At 41.8% G+C, this 20,167-nt stretch overlaps 1 protein-coding gene across 1 annotated transcript in view; it reads left to right on the top strand.

Moving 5' to 3' along the window:
• Window positions 1–20,167, top strand: part of Sphkap (SPHK1 interactor, AKAP domain containing) — a 92,435-nt gene that overhangs the window by 50,078 nt on the left and 22,190 nt on the right. Inside the window, exons 3-6 of the mRNA XM_013020230.1 lie at window positions 8,311–8,370; window positions 9,993–10,127; window positions 13,435–13,690; window positions 15,353–19,106. Coding sequence (XP_012875684.1) covers window positions 8,311–8,370; window positions 9,993–10,127; window positions 13,435–13,690; window positions 15,353–19,106 — 4,205 coding nt within the window. The remainder of the gene's footprint in view (window positions 1–8,310; window positions 8,371–9,992; window positions 10,128–13,434; window positions 13,691–15,352; window positions 19,107–20,167) is intronic.

Here is a 20,167-nt window from a genome sequence, read left to right as displayed (position 1 = left end):
CGTGAGGCCTGAACTCTGGGCCTGGGCGCTGTCCCTCAGCTCTTCAGCTCAAGGCTAGCGCTCTACCACTTGAGCCACAGCACCACTTCCGGCTTATTTTCTTTTTTGTTTATGTGGTGCTAGGAAATTGAACCCAGGGCCTCAGGCATGCAAGGCAAGCGCTCTACCACTGAGCCACCTTCCCAGCCCCCAGGTCTTATTTTTCTGGCTCATTCTATGCCCTGCTCCTTCAGGGCTAAAATATTGATTTGTTTTTTTTTTCCTTTTTCTTTAGAGAAACCTTAGCAAAGGGTGTGAGTCACTCAATGGACGAATAGCCACAGACATGCATTATCCCATTACAGACATGCATTGTAGGACCCTAACTCTTTAGAGCTAGGAACACATGTAAAAAAGAAAGATGCCATGAAATTTAACTCATTAATCAGGAAGAATAACACGGAAGTTACAGGGAAATGGATGGGCCTGGAAAGCAATTATGTGAAGTGAAGTCAGTCTCAGAAAGACAAAGAACACATGTCCTTCTTTGCAGATGTTAGATATCAATTATAAACACATATAAAAAGATATACATATATCATATGTATATATATATAATGACCTTATCTAAAGTATGATATTTGCCGGGGAGGACTGCAATAAGGTAACTCCTTCAAACACCTAACTTACAGTTTAACAAAGTGAATACCAGAAAGCAGAAAGGGAGAGGTCAGGGGAGATGGAGAGAGGAACAGTAGTGACAAAGTAATAACCTTCAGTGTATGACAAAATGGAACCTGGTAACTTGGGGTGATGAGTGGAGTTACATTAGATGAGGAGGACAGTGGAAGAGGTGACATTGTTCAAGATGCATTATCCTCTTACTTGGTTATGCTGAATAAAAAAGCCAACAAAGTACAACGATGTAAATACAATTTAAAATTTTTAATTTAAAACAAAAATAAAGAGACGCCAGAGCTTTCCACTACCATGGGAGGCTACAACAAGAAGGAGACACTAAACAAACTGGAAAAGAAGCTCTCGGAAGGAATCAGACCAGCATCCACCTTTACCTAAAATAAAACCTTCTAAAACAATGAGAAAATAGATTTCCTTTGCTTAAACTGCCTAGTCTGTGGTATTTTGTTGTGGAAGCTTAAGCTGACTGGTATGCTGATAAGAGGAAATCTTCTAAGACATGACCAAGTTCTAACCAATCAAACTACACAGAGAAATCTCTTAGTCAGAAAGCGGTATCTAGAGCCCCCAACCTCATCTTCACACTCAAATACTCGTGCATACCAAACATAAATAAAGGTTGTGAATATGAAAAATCACAACAAGATAATCAGGATATAGAAAACAAAAGTAACTTCTTTGTAAATGAATAATCATTCACAAAATTTCTTAATAGATAAATTGGAAAACAGAATGGGTGAATGAATCAATGAGTGACCAACTATATGAAGTAGCTTTGGACTTGGCATGTATTCATTTCAGTACAGATAAAATAAGAGAGTTGAAGCATATGGTTTTTTAAAGTTCCTTTTCTTCTCTAACATTCCATCATTATTGAAATACAAATACCAGAGGCAGATTTTGCTGCACATAGCTGCACTGGAATTTTGTAGAGTTCTTTCACTTTTGTTTGTTCTTCATCGTACACTCATAGTGAAATAAAAATGTGCTTGTCAAGAGCTACGTGAAGTCTAAGAATCTTTTTCATTCTATGTTCTGCTTTCCTTCCAAGTGGGAAAATGTGAGCTGGCAACAGAAGTGAAATGATGATAGCTCTGGGTGACAAAAGGGTGAACTTGGCTAGTGGGCCTCACTCAGTCAGTGATTTTTGTTGATTTTGTTTTTAATTTTTCCTTGCACAGGAAGGGAATTCTTGTAGAGGCTTTTGTGCGGACTACAAACAGACAGTTCACAGTATCCTTCAGTTTCAACCTGGAGTCTTAACTCTCACACTGGAAAATAGAATATTACAAAATATTCTTCTTTTGTCTCTTTTTCTTCCGAAGCTAAGGTCAGATTTATGGATACTTCAATTGGTAAAGTTACAGACATTGAAATTTTGAATTTTAAAATTAAAAAGAAAATTACCTGGCTCCGTACCTTGTGGCTGCAAATATTAGAGGCTCCAAAGTCTTTTAACTTCTGCACTACCTAAATATTTTGAACATTTGATTCTGCATTATTTGCCATGGCTGCTAGCATGACTAGTTAACTGAGCTACTTAGGCCATTTCCCCAGAAACCATCCTTTAAAATAAACAAAGGTTAAGGCAAGAAACTGAACAAAGATGGTAGAAATCAGGCTATCAATCACTTTTACCAGTAAAGACTAAAAATAAACAATAGCTACTCTGCAAAAACAAAACAAAAACAAAACAAAACAAAACTTTGAAGAAAGTGTTTTTAAAGGATTTAATGGCCAAGAAAGAGGTCATACACTCTGGCCATATATTTGGATGTGGTCTATATGTATGCTTTGTTTCTGATTACTACAGTCAAATGAACATATTCATCCCCTCCCATAATTTCCATTTGTGTATGTGCATGTTTTTATGTATGAGATTGGGGACCTTAAAAATCTGCTCTTCTCAAAGTTCAAGAACATCACCAATTCTGGGCTTGGAAGGTGGCTTAGTGGTATAGTGCTTGCCTTGCATACATGAGGCCCTGGGTTCTATTCCTCAGCACCATATAAGCAGAGAAAAGCCGGAAGTGGCTCTGTGGCTCAAGTGGTAGAGGCTAGCCTTAAGCTGAAGAGATGAGGGACAGCGCCCAGGCCCAGAGTTCAAGCCCATGACAAAAAGAAAGAAAGAAAGAATAAAAGAAAGGAAGGAAGGAAGGAAGGAAAGAATATCACCACTTCCCAGTGTAAAAGCACCCAAGATGTGCATTTAATAACTGCTCGTTTCTACTTTCCGTACATCTTAGCTCTCATAATGGGATTGATGCATTAGTTAACTATTGAAGCTGAACAGCGGTTTCCCAGGTGTACCTGAGGAAGTAATCATTTAGAAAGGAGACATAGTTGGCATTATTTAGTAGTTTGGTTGTCAAAAACAGATGAGTGGCAAGGTAGACATCTAGAGAAATTTACACAGTACAGTTAGTCCTTGGAGACAGGGTCCAGGAGGTTTGGGATGGGGGCGAAATCCTCAATGCATTACCCTATTTCTGTACCATTAGCAGTCATTTTCTATACCCTCTCACCAGCCCCACACCACTGTTAAGCCACTGTTTTATCTGCAGTAGCTCCTACCATTCCAGGAGCAAACTGTGTTATGTTTTCATGGTTGCTTTCTTTACATCCACCTCTGTTGCATTCAGAAGCCTTTCAGATCCACTTCCATTTTCCTCTCTCAAGGAAATCAGAGGGGGTCTCCACAGTTCCTATTTGCCTTAATACTCTCACCTAGACGATGGTGAAAAGCTGCTCAGGTTCCAGGGAAACTGAGAAAGAACAGCCATTGGGTGTGACTGCGTTCCCTTTCCCCACCACAGCCCAGGAGCAGTGCACAGAGCCTGTGGCTTGCAGTCCTCAGCCCGTCATCACCATGGAGAGGCGCTTAGCAGATGACATCCTACACAATTCTATGCCAAGATTATTTTCTTCTTGGGGGCCTTTGGACCATAGATACCTGTCTTCTCAAAAATTAGTACCCACAGAGTACTTAATCAACTTTCCTGAAAACCATCGGGTCTGATAAATGACATCGAGGTCTTTCTTAAACACTCTGTCCAGTGTTGGCATAGAGTGGACTCCAACCAACAACTTCTATGTGACTGAAAACAGAAAACAGTCACATTTTGGCAGTTCCTAAAACCAACTACAGAATTAAAATCTCTAGATATGGTGGTAATTACTGTCATTTGCCTCTTCCTTTTATACAACCCCACAGATAGTTATAAAAGCAGATCACCTGTAGAAATGTATTGCTGTACTAGTTCTCTGATATCCATTGACTCTAAATAATCACTGAGAGCCATTTAAAAAACAAAACATTTTTTAAGCTAGTAATAAAATTGGCTTAATGTATTATTAGTTAAAATATCCCTCAGGTTCTAGAAATGTCTATACCTTTCAGTCTTTTCATAAACTGTTTGAATAGCTGCCCCCAAAGTAACATATTCAAAATAATTATTAAACATTGGCAATAAAAAGAAGCTTGAGTCTCAAGTGCAAAAAAAAGGCTTTCATGTTGCATGAGTGCTGCAATTATTTCAAAGAAATAACTGGATACAAGTGCAGCATTTCCCCCAAATGATCAAGTATATTGCAGAATGTTGGACAGAATGATAGTATGCCAAAACTGATGTCAAAATTGCCGTCTTTAGTGTCATCCACCCAAAGCACTAATCAGAGAAAATGTGGAATGCTTTAGCAGATAATTTTGGTCCACTGTCTGGAATCTAGCAGAAGTCTTTCGCCTGAGAAAAGAAAGGGGACAATTTTTTCTTTTGAAACATTGTGGGTCAGCATTTTGATACCATCAAATTAAGAGACCTCATCCATCTTACATGGCCAGATGGCCATATTGTGAAAAGAACCCGCTGTCTCCTAAGATAAACCATAAGTATGTATTTGATCATATTCAACATTCAGATGCCTAGATTTTGAAGGCAGTTGGCATCTTGTTCTGATGAGCACTTTTCATAGAATGATTTCCTTCACAGGTTTTAGCTGACATCAGGAGAGATAGAAAAAATTCCCCAGCAGAAGTCAAAGGGGCCATCCTAAGGTAGCCATCCTGCTGAGGTTTTCCTCTTCAACAGTCATTGACCCTCTGTGCATAAAACACTCCGAGACATGAGACAGTCTACATAGTCTAAAATGTAAACTGAATTTAACACATTGAAAAGTTAAAACTGATGAGTGAGGTGGAAATATGGCTTTGCTGTCAACAATTATCATGTATTGTTTTTACATTCAATTTGGAAGCTGAACCTGTTTTTCATCTGCTCTCTGGTAATACTGGTGTTGCTGTATTTAACTTGTAAATACAGTTTTCTCATAGAAGCTACTGTGAACAACAATCCACATAAACTTATACTTAGTCTTAATATATTATATGGTGACATCAGCCTTTCTTACAGAAATATAGTTTATAAAGCTGGCCAACATATTTCACAGTCAAATTTTAGTATGAAAAATGTCCCCATGGAGTTCCATTATGAAAAAAGACTTACAAATTTAAAAATCAGTTGGGATTACTTGACCACATAATCCATAATACGAGACAGAGAAAGGCTGTGTTACCTATGAACATTTAAAGTTTATGTAAAAGTCACATAAATTTTTTTATCACTTACTACTTTCATCATTTTTCTTTTTTTTTTTTTGGTCCGGTCGTGGAGCCTGAACTTTGGGCCTGGGCGCTGTCCCTTAGCTCTTCAGCTCAAGGCTAGCACTCTACCACTTGAGCCACAGCACCACTTCCGGCTTTTTTCTTTTTGCTTATGTGGTGCTGAGGAACTGAACCCAGGGCCTCAGGCATGCAAGGCAAGCGCTCTACTACTGAGCCACCTTCCCAGCCCATACTTTCATCATTTTTCTAATAAAACAGAAGACAGATAGAAGTCTAAATACAAAGAGAAAAGAATATCATTGATGTACAAAGGTTAAAAGCTACTACAAGGTAGCTTTGCTAAGAAGGTAAGAAAAGTAGAACTTGGGCCAAGTATGTCTGCAAATGATCTAAACTAGGACCTGTGCAAACAAAAACCCAACTATATTTTATGAGAAGAGAAAGGTGCTTCTAATCCATGAAAAACATTAACACCTTTTACATCTCTTTATTACCAATTATTATTCTCAACACTTTGTCTTTTCTCTTTCATTAGCAAATCTTTGTTTATGAAGAGAAGAAGTTATCTAAGCACTTAAAACGATAGCTAATAGCTGGATTCATATTAGCTTAATTAACTCTCATCTAACTTATCTAAATAGCCCTAAACTCTTATTAAGAAAAAATGTTTATTGATGACACTGAAATTCATTACATAAGCAAGGGACATAATTGTTATGTAACTATTAAGTATTTCCCTTCTGTATGCCTGTCACTCCATTCAAGGCTTCTACTCCATTCATTCATATTCATTTACCAACAAAAAATACACTAAACATCTATCATGTACCAGCCACTGAGCTCAACACTGAAAATACAGTGTTAAACAGGACCTGTCCTCTTTCAACACAACTTGTGATGAATGAAAGAAGATAGACTACATTTAAGAGAAAATTAAATTCTGTCAACTGCATGTTTTTTCTAAGTTCTTTTTTTTGGGAATATTTTTGTGTTGGTACTGGGACTTGAGCTCAGGGGCTCTTGCTCTTGCTCAGCTTGGTCACACAAGTCTGGAGCTATACCACTTTGAGTCACAGCTCCACTTCCAGTTTTGTTTATCTCTTTTAAACTGGTTAATTGGAGATAAATGTTGAGACACAAATCAGAGAGATTTGTCTGCCCAGGCTAGCTTTGAACTAAAATCCTCTGATCTCAACATCCTGAGTAAGTAGAATTACAGGGCTGAGCCACTGGCGCCTGGCTATCCAACATGTGAAATTTAAATACAGGACTAGCTTCTCACTCATGTCTACTCAGCCTGAGGTGTCTTCTGAATAATTTATTTGGTATTGTAGTCGCAGCTTACACGTGCATCACAAGGTAGAATCACAACCAAAAGGATTCAATACAAATTCTTAAGTTGATAGCACACATATTCATACACACCCACACCCACACCCCCCCACACACACCTATAATAATAAAACAGTGACTGTGCCTTTAAGAGCACTTATATGAAAGAAAGATTTCCCATTAAATTTGACATCAGGCTGAAAAATATATGATATTGCCAACAAAAAATGGACCAGCTGAAAAAAATGTAATCAACAATATGAAATAAAAACTGAAATATCCTACTATTCTTCCTTGAAAAACATGTTATTATAAAACCAAAGTCATCTGAAAAGATGATCATAAATAATCATGAGAAAGCATTACGGTAGTCAATTTGGGTATCAATTAGGTAAAAATACCTTTTTAAAATTTTTCTGGATGGCTTCCATATTTGTAGTGTTTGTGAATCTTGTAGAATTTCAGTTTCTGGGTGCTTCTTTTTTCTCTCCTAAAGTAAAATGAACATTCACTCATATCTAATAATAACTTTTATTCTTTTTCTTAAAGAATTTCTCTCAAGAAGATGAACAAATGCAGTCATTATAGCCAACGTACATTATGTGAAAACTACACTAAGTAACTTGAGGGTAGGGATAGGAGGGGGGAAATGGGTGCGAATACTGGAACAGGTGACACTGACCAAGAAGCATTGTACTCATGACCTGAGTTATGGAATTGCAACCTCTTTGTACAACTATTTAATTTAACAATTATATAATCATTAAAATGGCCCTCTAAATTTTATGAACATCAGTATCTTCAAATCCTAAATCAATTTGCTACCAAGATGTAGAAAGATCCACCTGAAAGATATAAACAAGTAGTTGCTTTGCGTTTTCACTTTTGTCTTATAATAATTTTCCTTCACCTGTAGACAGAATTTCACATTACAGCCCAGAATAAATGCAAAGAAACTTCATCGTCAGTCAGCTAAAGGTAAAATTGGTCCAAATGCAAACCGCAAGAGGAGATGGAGATCATAAGCAGCTCAGGAAGAGAGTGGTTTGAGAATATTCACATAGCAATTGCAAACTCTCCAGTATCTACAAATTGGAAAATTCCAGTACCTACAAATACTCGAGACTTTTATTCACATATACCAGGACTTCAGTTACTAGATTGATGAGGCCAATTTCTGTTCCCCTGTTTAAAAAAAAAAAGTCGATGTGGCAGAAACAAGAGACCAAAGAGAGGCGTTGAGCACAATGATGTGCATGTCTTCAATTCTACCTTTAGCTGTCTGAAGATGAGGGAAAGAAGTAAGAAGAGGAGAGGGAAATGGAGAGAAATGCTCATCGTAATTGTAAACTCGCAAGCTCTCAGCATTTAAGTCTTTTCTCTTGCTTCCTGGGATTACAATAACACATTGCAAAACTGAAGTCTTTCTTGTGTCTGTAGTCGTCTTTTACTATGTTGAGCCATGAAAATAAAAATGTTATTTCCTGGGGTCCTGGGGAAATATGAGCAGGAGACTGGAGATGTTCATAGAAGCCCTGTGGTGAACTGATGGTTTCTCTGGTGAGCTACGGAAAGATGTAGGACTTTTATAACATTTCCCCCCAAACGTATTTTCTTCTAAAAGGATCGACAGGTTTTTTTTTTAATGCTTAATTGGCTACTTTTGCTCTCTTTTCCAGGTCTGCTTTGTAAACCTGGATGTAAAGAAGGATGCGTGCAACACAGAGCACCTACAGCAGGTAAACCCGGGCCCTTGCATTTCCTGGCCCATTACCAGGGCCACGAGCATTTCCCTGTGGCAGAGCTGTTCAAGCCAGCCATTCCTCTTTCTCTGCAATGCCCTAAGGTCACTGCTTTGTTCTTCCTTCACATTCAAACACCCAATCAGAAGTGATTTTTTTCCCCAAGGTTTTTCTAAAGCCTGACTGATACCAGCCATCCCTCCCTCTGGCTCTGAGTTTTGCCTCCTTCAGCTTTCATTAAAGTTTCGATCTAACTTAGCTTCCCAGTCTAGGACTCATCTGGGGCTTGAACTTTTGCACCTTGTAACAGGTAAATTTCCCAAGTTCATACAAGGTTATAAGGATCCTGATGTAAATTCTTGACAGCATGTTGGCTCACATTGGCCCACTGTCACAATGAGAAGTACAAGACACTATGTTGAAAATGAACTTTACAACTTTGGGGGCTGGGAGGGAGGAGTTGGGGAGGTGAGGAGGGACGGGATAGTAGGGAAAAAACAAAGGAGGGGTAAAAATGCTCCATAGGAAATGTATTCACTGCCTTACTCATGTAAGTGTAACCCCTCTGTACAGTATCTTTACAATAAAAAAAGTTTAACAACACAAATAAAACAGTTTCAATTTTAAAAAAAAGAGTCTACTCAATTCTTTCACACAGCTCCTGCTGTACCATGGGAATGCAGTGATATAAGATTGTCATTTCAATACAAGAGTTGAGGGGTTTGACATTATCCATTGGTACAATACTGTTCTGTGTATAACCATATACACTTTATGGCTTGATTATCACACAATAGAGTACACATTATCCCATCACTCAGTTCCAAGTACTGTTACTCAGTGCTCAATTGTTCCATGCTCAGTACTTGTAGTTACATACTCTCATAATGTTTTCTTCTTTGGCAATGCTGAGCCAAATCTCCTTAAACCCAGTTGCCTGCAGAGATTACTCATTATAAGTTTTTACCAAGCTCTGAATACCATCACCCACATAGTACAGAAAGGATTTTCAAAAGGAAATTGTACATACAATTTCATTTGATGGAATCATTGTGCAATGTCCATCAAAGAGAAAACAGGGAGGATGAAAGCAAGTTATCCTGAGAACGCTGTGTTTGAAGAATTTCTGTGAGTGCTTTGAGACTGGCTTACAACAGACACACTGGATTAAATTTAATAGGATGTAACACAGACAATCTTTTAGCACTGTGCTAAATGCATAGTCAAAATCAACGGTAGCCATTTTTTATTGTCGTCAATTTGTTCAAAACAGAAGATTATTAGTACATAAATCTCTCATCAAAATTCTTAAGAGGAAATTATTTCCAAAGTATTGTTTATTTAGCTGTTAGGGTAGGAATTACTACAAGTTTGCTTTGGGAAATTGAGAACTAGAGTTTATAAAGCTTAAAGATTCTGTTTAATCTTAACTCTTATGCTTTAATATTATATAATGTCTTCCAGGAATAGCCTTCTTAAATTATGCCACAGCCTTAATAAATTATGTCATCAGTAGTGATTTGCAGGAATAAATCACTTGTTTCTATAAATCATTCTGGGGGTGTTATTTTGGAAAGGAGTAGAAATCACCAAAACTAAGAAAGACTCTTGCTTTACAGAAATTGGTCAATGTTTCTCCAGATCTTCCAAAACTTATCAGCTCTATGAATGTCCAACAGCCAAAGGAAAATGAAATTGTCCTTTTAAGTGGGCTAGCATCTGGAAATCTCCAGGCAGATTTTGAAGTTTCACAGGTAAGAAATACAAGTCTTGATAAGCATTTACATTTTCTGTAGTCTTCTGAGTACAACTTGATGTAAACTCAAAAGGCATGCAACAACATACAAACTCTTATAAGAGCATAAGAATCAACAGTATCTTTGTATCTGATTAGAATCACCCTCTGTATTTCTCCCAGTGCTTCCTTTGCAATGGTTGAAATTCTTACTATCTTCTCAAACTCTTGATCAAAAGCAGATGAACTGGACACTGGATGTTTAATTTCATTTTCTACAAATCTAACAGTGAATGAAACACAGGACTGTCTTCCCCCAGGAGAACAGTATCAGAATTCTAATCATACCGTGTGATTTCAGAATCACATAGCATGGTTTTCTGCTGTCATCTATTCCTTAGAAAACACCAAACTAGATAAGCTAGTAAATAAAGAATATTTATCAGAACTATAGGCAGCAGAGATCAAAAGGATCTCAACTCCAGGCCAGCATTTAGGGATAAAAGTTCTCATGACCCTAGCTTAATAGAAAAAGCTGGATATAGTGGTGTGTGCCTGTCATTCTGCCTACATAGGGAAGCAGAATTGGGAAGACCAAACTAGTTCTCAAAATAGGCAGAGAAGGAGAAAATGCTGGAATTGTGGCTCAAGTACTATGCAAAACACTACTAGAAAGTATAAAACTTTCATTCCCAGAATTCCCATCCTACCCTCCTCCTCTCTCCCTACCCCCTCCCTCCCTCCTTCCCTCCCTCCCTCTCTCTTTCTCTCTCTCATAAAACCCAGCCCCAGGGAAGAGAAAGGACTTTGTTGATTCCTGAAGGGGAATGTTGTTAAAAATAAATTCCAACTAAAATTGCTATTCTTATCACTGAGCACACTGATATTCATTTCTGTTACAAAATTGTCATAAACTAGTTATTTTAAAGGATGTAGGTAAAGTTGTTTTAAATATAAGAGAATGTAGACTTCATTGCTTTATGACACCACCATATATTTTAATTATCATGCCCTGCTTTTCCTGTGTTTAGTAACTGCAAGTATTACTGGAAAATTCCAACTTCTTTCCAATATCCCAACAGAAATTCAGATTGACATAATTGTCCTGACCTTGACTTGAACTTGCCAGGCTCTAATTAACCTAAGTGATATTCTTAATTCAACATGATAGAAAATTGGCTTAATCATGAAGAGAATATATTGTCTCATACAACTAAACAAACCCGGTGGGTAGATGACATACAAGGATTTGGACAGTGTTACCAGATTAGTCTACAGATCTCCTGTAGCCTCTTTCCTGCTTTCTCCCTCAGGACCCCATGTCAGGCATACTTTTCCCCCAAGGGGTTAATGTCACTTTGGCCTCCAGTTCTGTAAAAACTCTCTTCCAGGGGCTGGGAAGGTGGCTCAGTGGTAGAGCGCTTGCCTTGCATGCATGAGGTCCTGGATTCGATTCCTCAGCACCACATAAGCAAAAAGAAAAAAGCCGGAAGTGGCCCTGTGGCTCAAGTGGTAGAGCGCTAGCCTTGAGCTGAAGAGCTGAGGGACAGCGCCCAGGCCCAGAGTTCAGGCCCCATGACCGGATCCAAAAAAAAAAAACTTTTCCAGGAGCCACTCGAAATTATCCTTAAGTCCCATTGGTTCTCATGTACCTTTCTGAATGAATCACTGTGGTCTGGGGAAGTCATTGTTCAGATTAGCTAAACCCAGGTCACATGGTCACCCCAGGTATTCCAGGTGAATTTATTCCATGTGAATTGCTTGGGCAGTAGGTGGGGCAGAAAATAGTGCCTTGAATTTTTCACAGGAGAGCCACCTCTCCTAGAATTATTCTGCTTAGGATGTTCAATCAAAGGTTCAAAAATGCTATGTACGTAAAGAAAAAGTAAAGTACTTCAGGAAATAACTAAATGAATGTGAATCGGTACATTTCCCCTTGTATGGTCACATGTGTACTGCTCATCAATACATATATTCAGGCTCAAGTACTCCAAGCTCACCAATTTTAGACACGGTTAGGTTCCACCATGGGTAAGCACAGGATTCTCAAATCATTTTTAGAAGGTGAACGTTCAAGGGTAGAATATTTCCCCAATGGTTCAAATATATTAACTGTTTCGATGAGAATTATAGACCAGAGTGCTATCTCTGATGTCAATAGAGGGAGAATTGGGACAGAGAGGAATAGATGCGCAAATGAGTCCTGATTGATCATAAAAACCTGACTAAAGGTTGACAGAGTACCTACTAGGTATCAAAAATACTGGCAGAAGCCTTACTACAGAAAACAATAGTGGTGTGATGGCTAGTGTGGTAGTACATGAATGCCTGTAATTCCAGCTACTCAAGAAGCAAGAGGCCTTGGGAAGAGTAAGAGACTGCTGGGAAAACAAACTGAGACAGGACATAAGAAATAGAGTGGTTGCCTAGCAACTGTGAGGTTCTGAAATTAATCCCTCCTACCATCAAAATTAAAAAAAAAAAGAATACTAGTGTGAAACTAGAGCTCAATTTTATAAAGAGATGTGACCAAGGCAGCCTGTACACGCCTCACCTTAACAAACATTAGCCTTTTCCTCTTCCTGACTCTAGATCTTAGCTGACCTTTTCTCAGAGCATTTAATTTAGAAAGGGTATCTGGGTAATACTTTCTCTGCCTATTACAAATTTAAAGCTTTCTTTTAAAAAGCCTGTTTGCAGTTTTACAACCCAAGAATGCTTTTTTCCAACACCTGGCGCCAACACTTTGGAAATGATCACTAAGGAAGTCGGTGTGCTGTCTCCTAGTCCCTGGGGAAGCATTAGAAATTAACCTCTGTAGGCTTACCCACTCCATTGTGAAAGTTATTCTTGTCATGAAGATAAAAATAACATTTACAAACATAACAAACATCGATGGCCTAGAATCTTCTCCTTATCCCTATTCAGAAAAACCCTATTATCTTATTTCATTGAGATATGGGTCTGAATTCTACCTTTTTATCCATTATAATAGCCTTCAGTAAATTCTTCATTGAATTTTACCCAATTCACATTCTGTTTTTACACATAAAAAATAAAATATAATAACATTTATAAATCATGTGATACAGCCAGTCTACATTTTTCTAAGGTCAAACTCTCTCCTAGATATCACATCTTCTAATAATACTTGAATTTTATTTTCAATCAGTGCATCCACAGAGGCCCAGAAGGTATTTTAAATATTTTAATGACCCCACTCCTTTTAACAGAAGAAGCTCATGCAAAGGGAAAGATCAGAGGCAATAATAGCCTTTTCTGTCTTGAACAGGTGAACAAGTGCTTCCTTTTCTCTCTGCTTTTAGTGCCCTTGGCTGCCAGATATCTGCTTGGTCCAGTGTGCAAGAGGAAACAAAGCCAATAGTACCAACTGCATCATCTTTGAAATCAACAAATTCTTGATTGGTCTGGAATTAGTGCAGGAACGGCAGCTCCACGTGGAGACAAACACCCTGAAGCTGGAGGAGGACACAAACTGCTCCCTATCCTCCATTGAAGAAGACTTTCTCACCGCATCGGAGCATTTGGAGGAGGAAAATGACGTGGAAGAGAGTAGGACCGGTGAGGGAATTTCCCAGTCAAATCAATATGCATCCCCAAATTAGTCTCCCTCCTCAAAATATGTCTGGGTAAAAGTTCAAAACAGTTCCAGGCCAGGTCAGTTTGGCTGATACATCACAGTCCTTGCTTGCTAAGATTTAAAGAAGGAAAGGACACCGGCAAAGATGCTGACTTGATGGGTGGAGAGAGGTCAACTCCCAAAGGAAATCTGGGTGTGTTTACATGGAAATCTTCCTACCTGCCAGAGATAGGGGCTATCCCTCGGAGGAAAACCAGCCTTACTACAAGTTCTACAAAACCCATATATTAGTTGGAGCCAAGCTGGACTGGCTTCGATTTGAATCTCAAAGCTATCGTTGGAGGTTTGGAGATCTGGGACCGTAGATGTGATCATCTCTGTTCTGGCTTTCTTATCTGTAATTTAAGAGTACCATCAACCTATAGCTAAAAGCAACTGGGCGGACAGAAGGAAATTGCCCATGAAAGTGCTTAGGACTTACTGATGCAGCTCTTTCTCCTGACTTCGAGTAGAGCCCAATGAATGAGCTCTTCCTTGCCCATGACCACAAAGAAAAAAGACACTCAGCGTTATTGCCGTTGCTCCTGGGCCTGACCTTTGCAAACCCCAGAGCAAATCTTTGCCACTCTTGAGCTTGCTCTAGGCCCGCCCCCTCCTTTTTCCCTTTCTCTCCATCTGAAAGGTTTAAGATACAATTGCTTGTGCTGCTTTTCCTGACAGTGGTGACCACCTTTCAGCTACCAGACACCTACCTGCTCCACCACTTACACTTGGGTCTCACACGGAAACACGTGGTAGTTGGAAGGCATAGCATGATGGAATTCTCTCGGATCCGTTTTTCTTCTTCTGCCTGTATTTTGACGGGCATCAAGTGCTTATACATTTGGGTTTCATTTTGACATGTCCATCCATACATGAATGTTTCTGGACCAGACTCATTATCTCTATGACTCTTACTTGTTCCCCTTGCCTTTCCCAAAGCAATTTCAAAAAGCTTCACTGAGTTATTTTTCATATGTGTATACAAAATATCTTGGCCATGTTCACCATCCTTTACCTCTCATTTGCCTTTCTCTATTCCACTAAGACACTGCCCCAACAGGACCTGTTTTGCATCCCTACTATTTTTAATATATCCTGATTGTTCAAAGAGCATTTCATTATGTGCATAACACAGTATTCTGATCAGATTGAACCTGGCTTTATTCTCACTTTCCTCGATCTTCCTGACCCAGGTTATTCAACAGCTTCAGTTAGATTCACTTTTCCTAAGGAAACATTCACAATGCTCTGTTTAAGGGGGGAAAGAGGGGCTGGGAAGGTGGCTCAGTGGTAGAGCACTTGCCTTGCATGCCTAAGGCCCTGAGTTCGATTCCTCAGCACCACATAAGCAAAAAGAAAAAAGCCAGAAATGGTGCTGTGGCTCAAGTGGTAGAGCGCTAGCCTTGAGCTGAAGAGCTGAGGGACAGCGCCCAGGCCCAGAGTTCAGGCCTCATGACCGGACCCAAAAAATAAATAAATAAATAAAGGGGAAAAGAAGGTATTTGGTATTTTATGTCAGCTTTAGAAAGTAATTATTATTTTAGATCCACAGAAACCCACTGTTCAAAAAGTAACTGTGGCTCTCATTTCTTCTTCATTAGGTTATGAAAACATAAAGGTGGCAGCCAATGTTTTGGAAAGCAGAAAGCCATGGGAAGCCTCCCAGCCAGAATGGGAACACAACAAGGGAAAATTTCTTTATGATCTGGAAGACAAATACTTTAGCAAACACGATATGACGTTGATTAAATCAGAACGATCTCTGGAAAGCGTCGCAGAGAACACATTCTTGCAGAATCTAGATCCTTCTGTCACCCCATCACAATGGAAAGGTGATGCAATGGGGAATGAGAAGCCAGCCACAAACTATTATTATCCAGAAAGAGTTAAAGATCAAATAGAAAAACCTCAAGCATTGTCTAGTCCTGCGGATGCTTATTTCTCCATGATGGGTAAGAAAGATGTACCTTCTCCTCATGGCTCTGCCACTGAGAAAAGCACTAACTTAGACCCCAGGGGCCATGAACATAGAAGAAAATCGCTCCCTTCTCTCCAAGATGGAGAAGCCACAACCGGAGAGTATGCGACCAATTTAGCTGAATCTGTGTTGCAGGATGCATTTATTAGACTGTCTCAGTCTCAGCCTGTACTACCACAGGAGTCCACAGTCCATGTTCCTGTAGGAAGGCCTGTACTTTCCAGTGGCTGTTCCACGAAAGACATCGTGGCTCCTCGCTCATGGAATGAGCTTCCCAAAATTGTCATTGTGCAGAGTCCAGATGGAGGAGATGCCACTTCCGAGCCAGGTAGCACCTCCTGGCTAGAGATGGAAGACTCCGGAGAGAGCTCAGACCTCCTGTCTGGAGAGAAGGCCAGCAGACACCCTCAGAGTGCTCTAGAAGTAGCATTAGCTTGTGCAGCCACTGTGATTGGAACCATCTCCAGTCCACAGGCCACAGAAAGACTCACAATGGAGCAAGAATCCCTGGGATCAAGCTGTTTGCTGAAAAGCAGTGAGCAACTGCAAGCTCACTCATCTCCTGGACTCCAGGAACCCTCCATTCCTGAGTATTCCTTCCCATCAGCTCTCTGTGGCATGACACAGGTGGCCAGTGCCATTGCTGTCTGTGGCCTGGGTGAAAGAGAAGAGGGGGCATGCTCTGTGACCCCTGGTGGCTTCTTGCCAACAGCTGGAGCTTCTGAAGCAACAGGGAAGAGTATGGAGCTGGGAAAGGAAGCCATTGCTAAGGTTCTGCTCAGGGAGGCCGCTCTGGTGTTAGCGAGGCCCGAGGCCTATGGCAGCATGGGAGACCTCCTGGAATCTGTGAACAGGAGAATCAGAGCAACTGCTTCTAAGCCTCAGACTCTGCGCTCAGAAAACCTCCTTGGAAATGAACTGGCACAGACCCTGTCCAATATTATCCTAAAGTATTCCTTCGATGACGCTCACCAGAAAAATAAAATGAGCTGCTCCAGCCACAGCAGCCATCCCTCTGAAACTCTGGATACCTTGATGGAAAGTACAACTCAACTGCTCCACGATGTAATGTGCTTCACGGTCCAGAAGATGAGCCATCTTGTACAGCATGGTCAATATCCCACAGTCCTCACTAAGCAAAGCATCAGATGTAGGGAGACAGAACCCCTGGGCTGCCAACCATTTGATCAAGTCACTGGTCAAGCCTGGACAAAGGCCACCGAAGGCAGTGGCAGCGACTATCCCCTGAGCAGTATACACAGCAGCAATCCTGTCTTCCACGATCTTGCGGATGACCTGCATTCAAAGCAGGACAAGAGTAAAGCAAGGCCCGGACTATGCCAGAGCCCCACACTGCACTCTGGACTGTCCTGTAGTCACAGACTCCTGGATGCTTCAACGGCTAAGACACCCTCCAAAGAAATGGATCTGAAAACGCTCCTGGCAGAGGATGCTCAGAACCTTGGTAGGATACCCAGTGTCAGTGAAAATGAATGTAGAGCCTCTTCTTTGGAAGCAGAGCAGGCACCCACAGAGAGAAGGAGGAGAGGCGGCTCACAGGATACGGAAGGGAGCAGCATTGACTCAAACGCCTTACCTCCAACCAACGAGGTGCAGGTGCACGTGTCCACGTCAGGAGACGACCCGGGGTTTGCGGCTCAGCCCGGGCTCCAGGCCCAGCATGCAGACCTCTACTGCATTGCAGACTTTGCGGACGAATTGGCGGAGACAGTGGTCTCCATGGCGACAGAAATCGCAGCGATCTGCCTGGACAACTCCAACGGGAAACAACCCTGGTTCTGTGCCTGGAAGAGGGGGACCGAGTTCCTGGTGACGCCAAATGCGTCCTGCCGACCCTTGAAGCGGAAGAAAGACAGCCAGGGCGGTGGCAGCGCGGTGAGGAAACACAAACCGCCCCGGCTCAGTGAGATCAAGCGGAAGACCGACGAGCACCCCGAGCTCAAAGAGAAGCTGATGAACCGGGTCATGGACGAGTCTGTCAACCTGGAGGACGTCCCCGACGCCGTGAATAGCTTTGCCAACGAAGTGGCCGCCAAGATCATGAACCTGACCGAGTTCTCCCCGGTGGATGGCGCACCTTGGCAGGCGCAGGGCGGCTGCAGGAACCGGCTACTGGGCGGGGACCGGTGGAACCGGCTGAAAACCTCCAGCTGCGAGAGCATTCCAGAAGAAGACTCCGAGGCCCGGGCCTATGTCCACAGCCTGGGGTTCACCAATACCTTAAGCCAGCCGGTGAGCAGAGCCAGCTCGGTCTCCAAGCAGTCCAGCTGTGAGAGCATCACCGATGAGTTTTCCAGGTTCATGGTGAGCCAGATGGAGAACGAAGGGCGAGGGTTTGAGCTGCTGCTGGATTACTACGCGGGCAAGAATGCCAGCAGCATCCTGAGCTCGGCCATGCACCAGGCCTGCAGGAAAAGCGACCACCTGAGCGTGCGGCCCAGCTGCCCCTCCAAGCAGTCCAGCACGGAGAGCATCACCGAGGAGTTCTACCGCTACATGCTCCGGGACCTGGAGCGGGAAGGCAGGGACGCGGCCTCCTCCAGACGGAGCAGCCAGGACTGGAGCTCGGGTTTGCTGTCCCCTTCCCTCCGATCCCCGCTCTGCTACCGGCAGTCGTCCGTGCCGGACAGCAGGTCCCCGGGCAGCAGGTTGACAGTGAATGCGCCCATCAAAGCCAACTCCTTGGATGGCTTCGCCCAGAACGGCCCACAAGACATCCTAAGCGTACAGCCCGTCGGCAGCACGGCTTCTTCCGAGCTCTGCAAGTCCGACTCGTGCTTGTACCGCAGAGGGGGCGGCGACCAGATCACCAACATGCTCATTCACGAGACGTGGGCCAGCTCCATCGAGGCGCTCATGCGGAAGAACAAGATCATCGTGGGCGCTCCCCGCGCCCCCGACGCGGGAGCTGTGTCCGGAGGCTCGCTCTTGCAAGAGGAGAAGGGTGCCAACAGACCGGACCCCAGCAGAGCGCACCCCAGCAGGCCGGCTCTGCATGGCCAGGACTCTGTGGATTACCCGAGGAAGGACCCTGGGACCGAAAGCCAACCTTCCCCAGGGGCATTTCCAAGCAGAATGGCTCCTCTGGCCAAGAGAGAGGGTTTTCATCCTCAAAGAGAAAGGTCCTCCTGCCTCGATGCCGGCCCTCGCAGCCACAGCCGGCAGACGCTGGGCTCCAGGGATGTGCCTTTGATTCAGATCGAAACGGACCAGAGAGAAGACTGTGTCGGGGAGCTCGACCCTTTCCTATCCAAATGTGCCCCGCTGGAGGAAAGCAAAGAGCATCTGGAAGAGCAAAAAGGCCCAGATGTGGACAGAGGTGAAGACACAGCCACAAAGCCCTGCCAAGCTCACAGGTAAGTGAATCCCCGCTTAAACTGGACAGCTGACAGGCCGCTGTAGTTGGCATCCGAATTCGTATTTATTCTAAATCTCAGACTTGAGATGTAAGGACTTTATTGGCTGCACGAACTCGATTCCACAAATCAACAACACCTCTGAGTTCATAGGAGTAAATGACTTTTTAAGTTCCAGAAGGAATTGAACTCGTTTATATAGCAGAGAAAATACAGTAGCATTCTCCCCAGTAAAATTAATACCCTGTAGTTTGCTTACTTTTGAAATTTATTCATGGTGATTTTCAAGCAAAAAAAAAAAAAACGATTATTCACCTGGAAATTTTTAGATGTGAATAAATGTAAATAAATTCCCATTGGAATTTGAGATTAAATACTTGGGCATAATTTCTCTGGAGTTTTTCATAGCTGTTTCTTCCCTGCCATTTTATTAGTGTCAATTAGTTGTAGATGGGGGCTCATGCTGACATTCTATATATGCATACATGGACCTTCATCTGACTTCCTCCCTCCCTCCCTCTCCTTCCTAATTATGCATCCCAAACCAATTTCACCAAACTTTATTGTTCCATTTTGACTGTATTCATCTTCAGTTCCCTTTCTGTTCAACCTCTCCCCTCACACTAGTACTGTTACTCTAGGAAGCTGTTTTACATTTCTCTTATTCTTTTTGTGTGTGTACGCTAATTGTTCAAATGGGTTTTACTTCTGTGTTCCACACATGCATATACAGAATTTTAATCAGATTGATGGTCTCCTTTACTTTTACATTACAGTTACATTGCCTAAGATACTGTATCCCATGAGTTCTAGCTCCTACCACATATAGTATAACTATTGCAGTGCAGTGTCAAGCAACACTGAGGTATTGTGAATTGGGTAGTTCTTTTCCAGAACATCAGTGTGTGAGTAAGTGATGATGCATTTTGAAGTTGAGGCAAGGTAGTTATGTGTTTCTTTTACAACCTCTCCTTGGTATATTCATATAAGGTCATTATATCATTCTTACGCTATTAGGGTTTTTTGGTTTTATTTTTTCTATTGTAAAGGTGACATACAAA

This window comes from Dipodomys ordii, unplaced genomic scaffold (assembly GCF_000151885.1).
Source record: "Dipodomys ordii isolate 6190 unplaced genomic scaffold, Dord_2.0 Scaffold1, whole genome shotgun sequence".
Taxonomy (NCBI): Eukaryota; Metazoa; Chordata; class Mammalia; order Rodentia; family Heteromyidae; genus Dipodomys; species Dipodomys ordii.
Note: the sequence above shows the minus strand (reverse complement) of the source record. Positions and strands in the feature narration are given on the sequence as shown.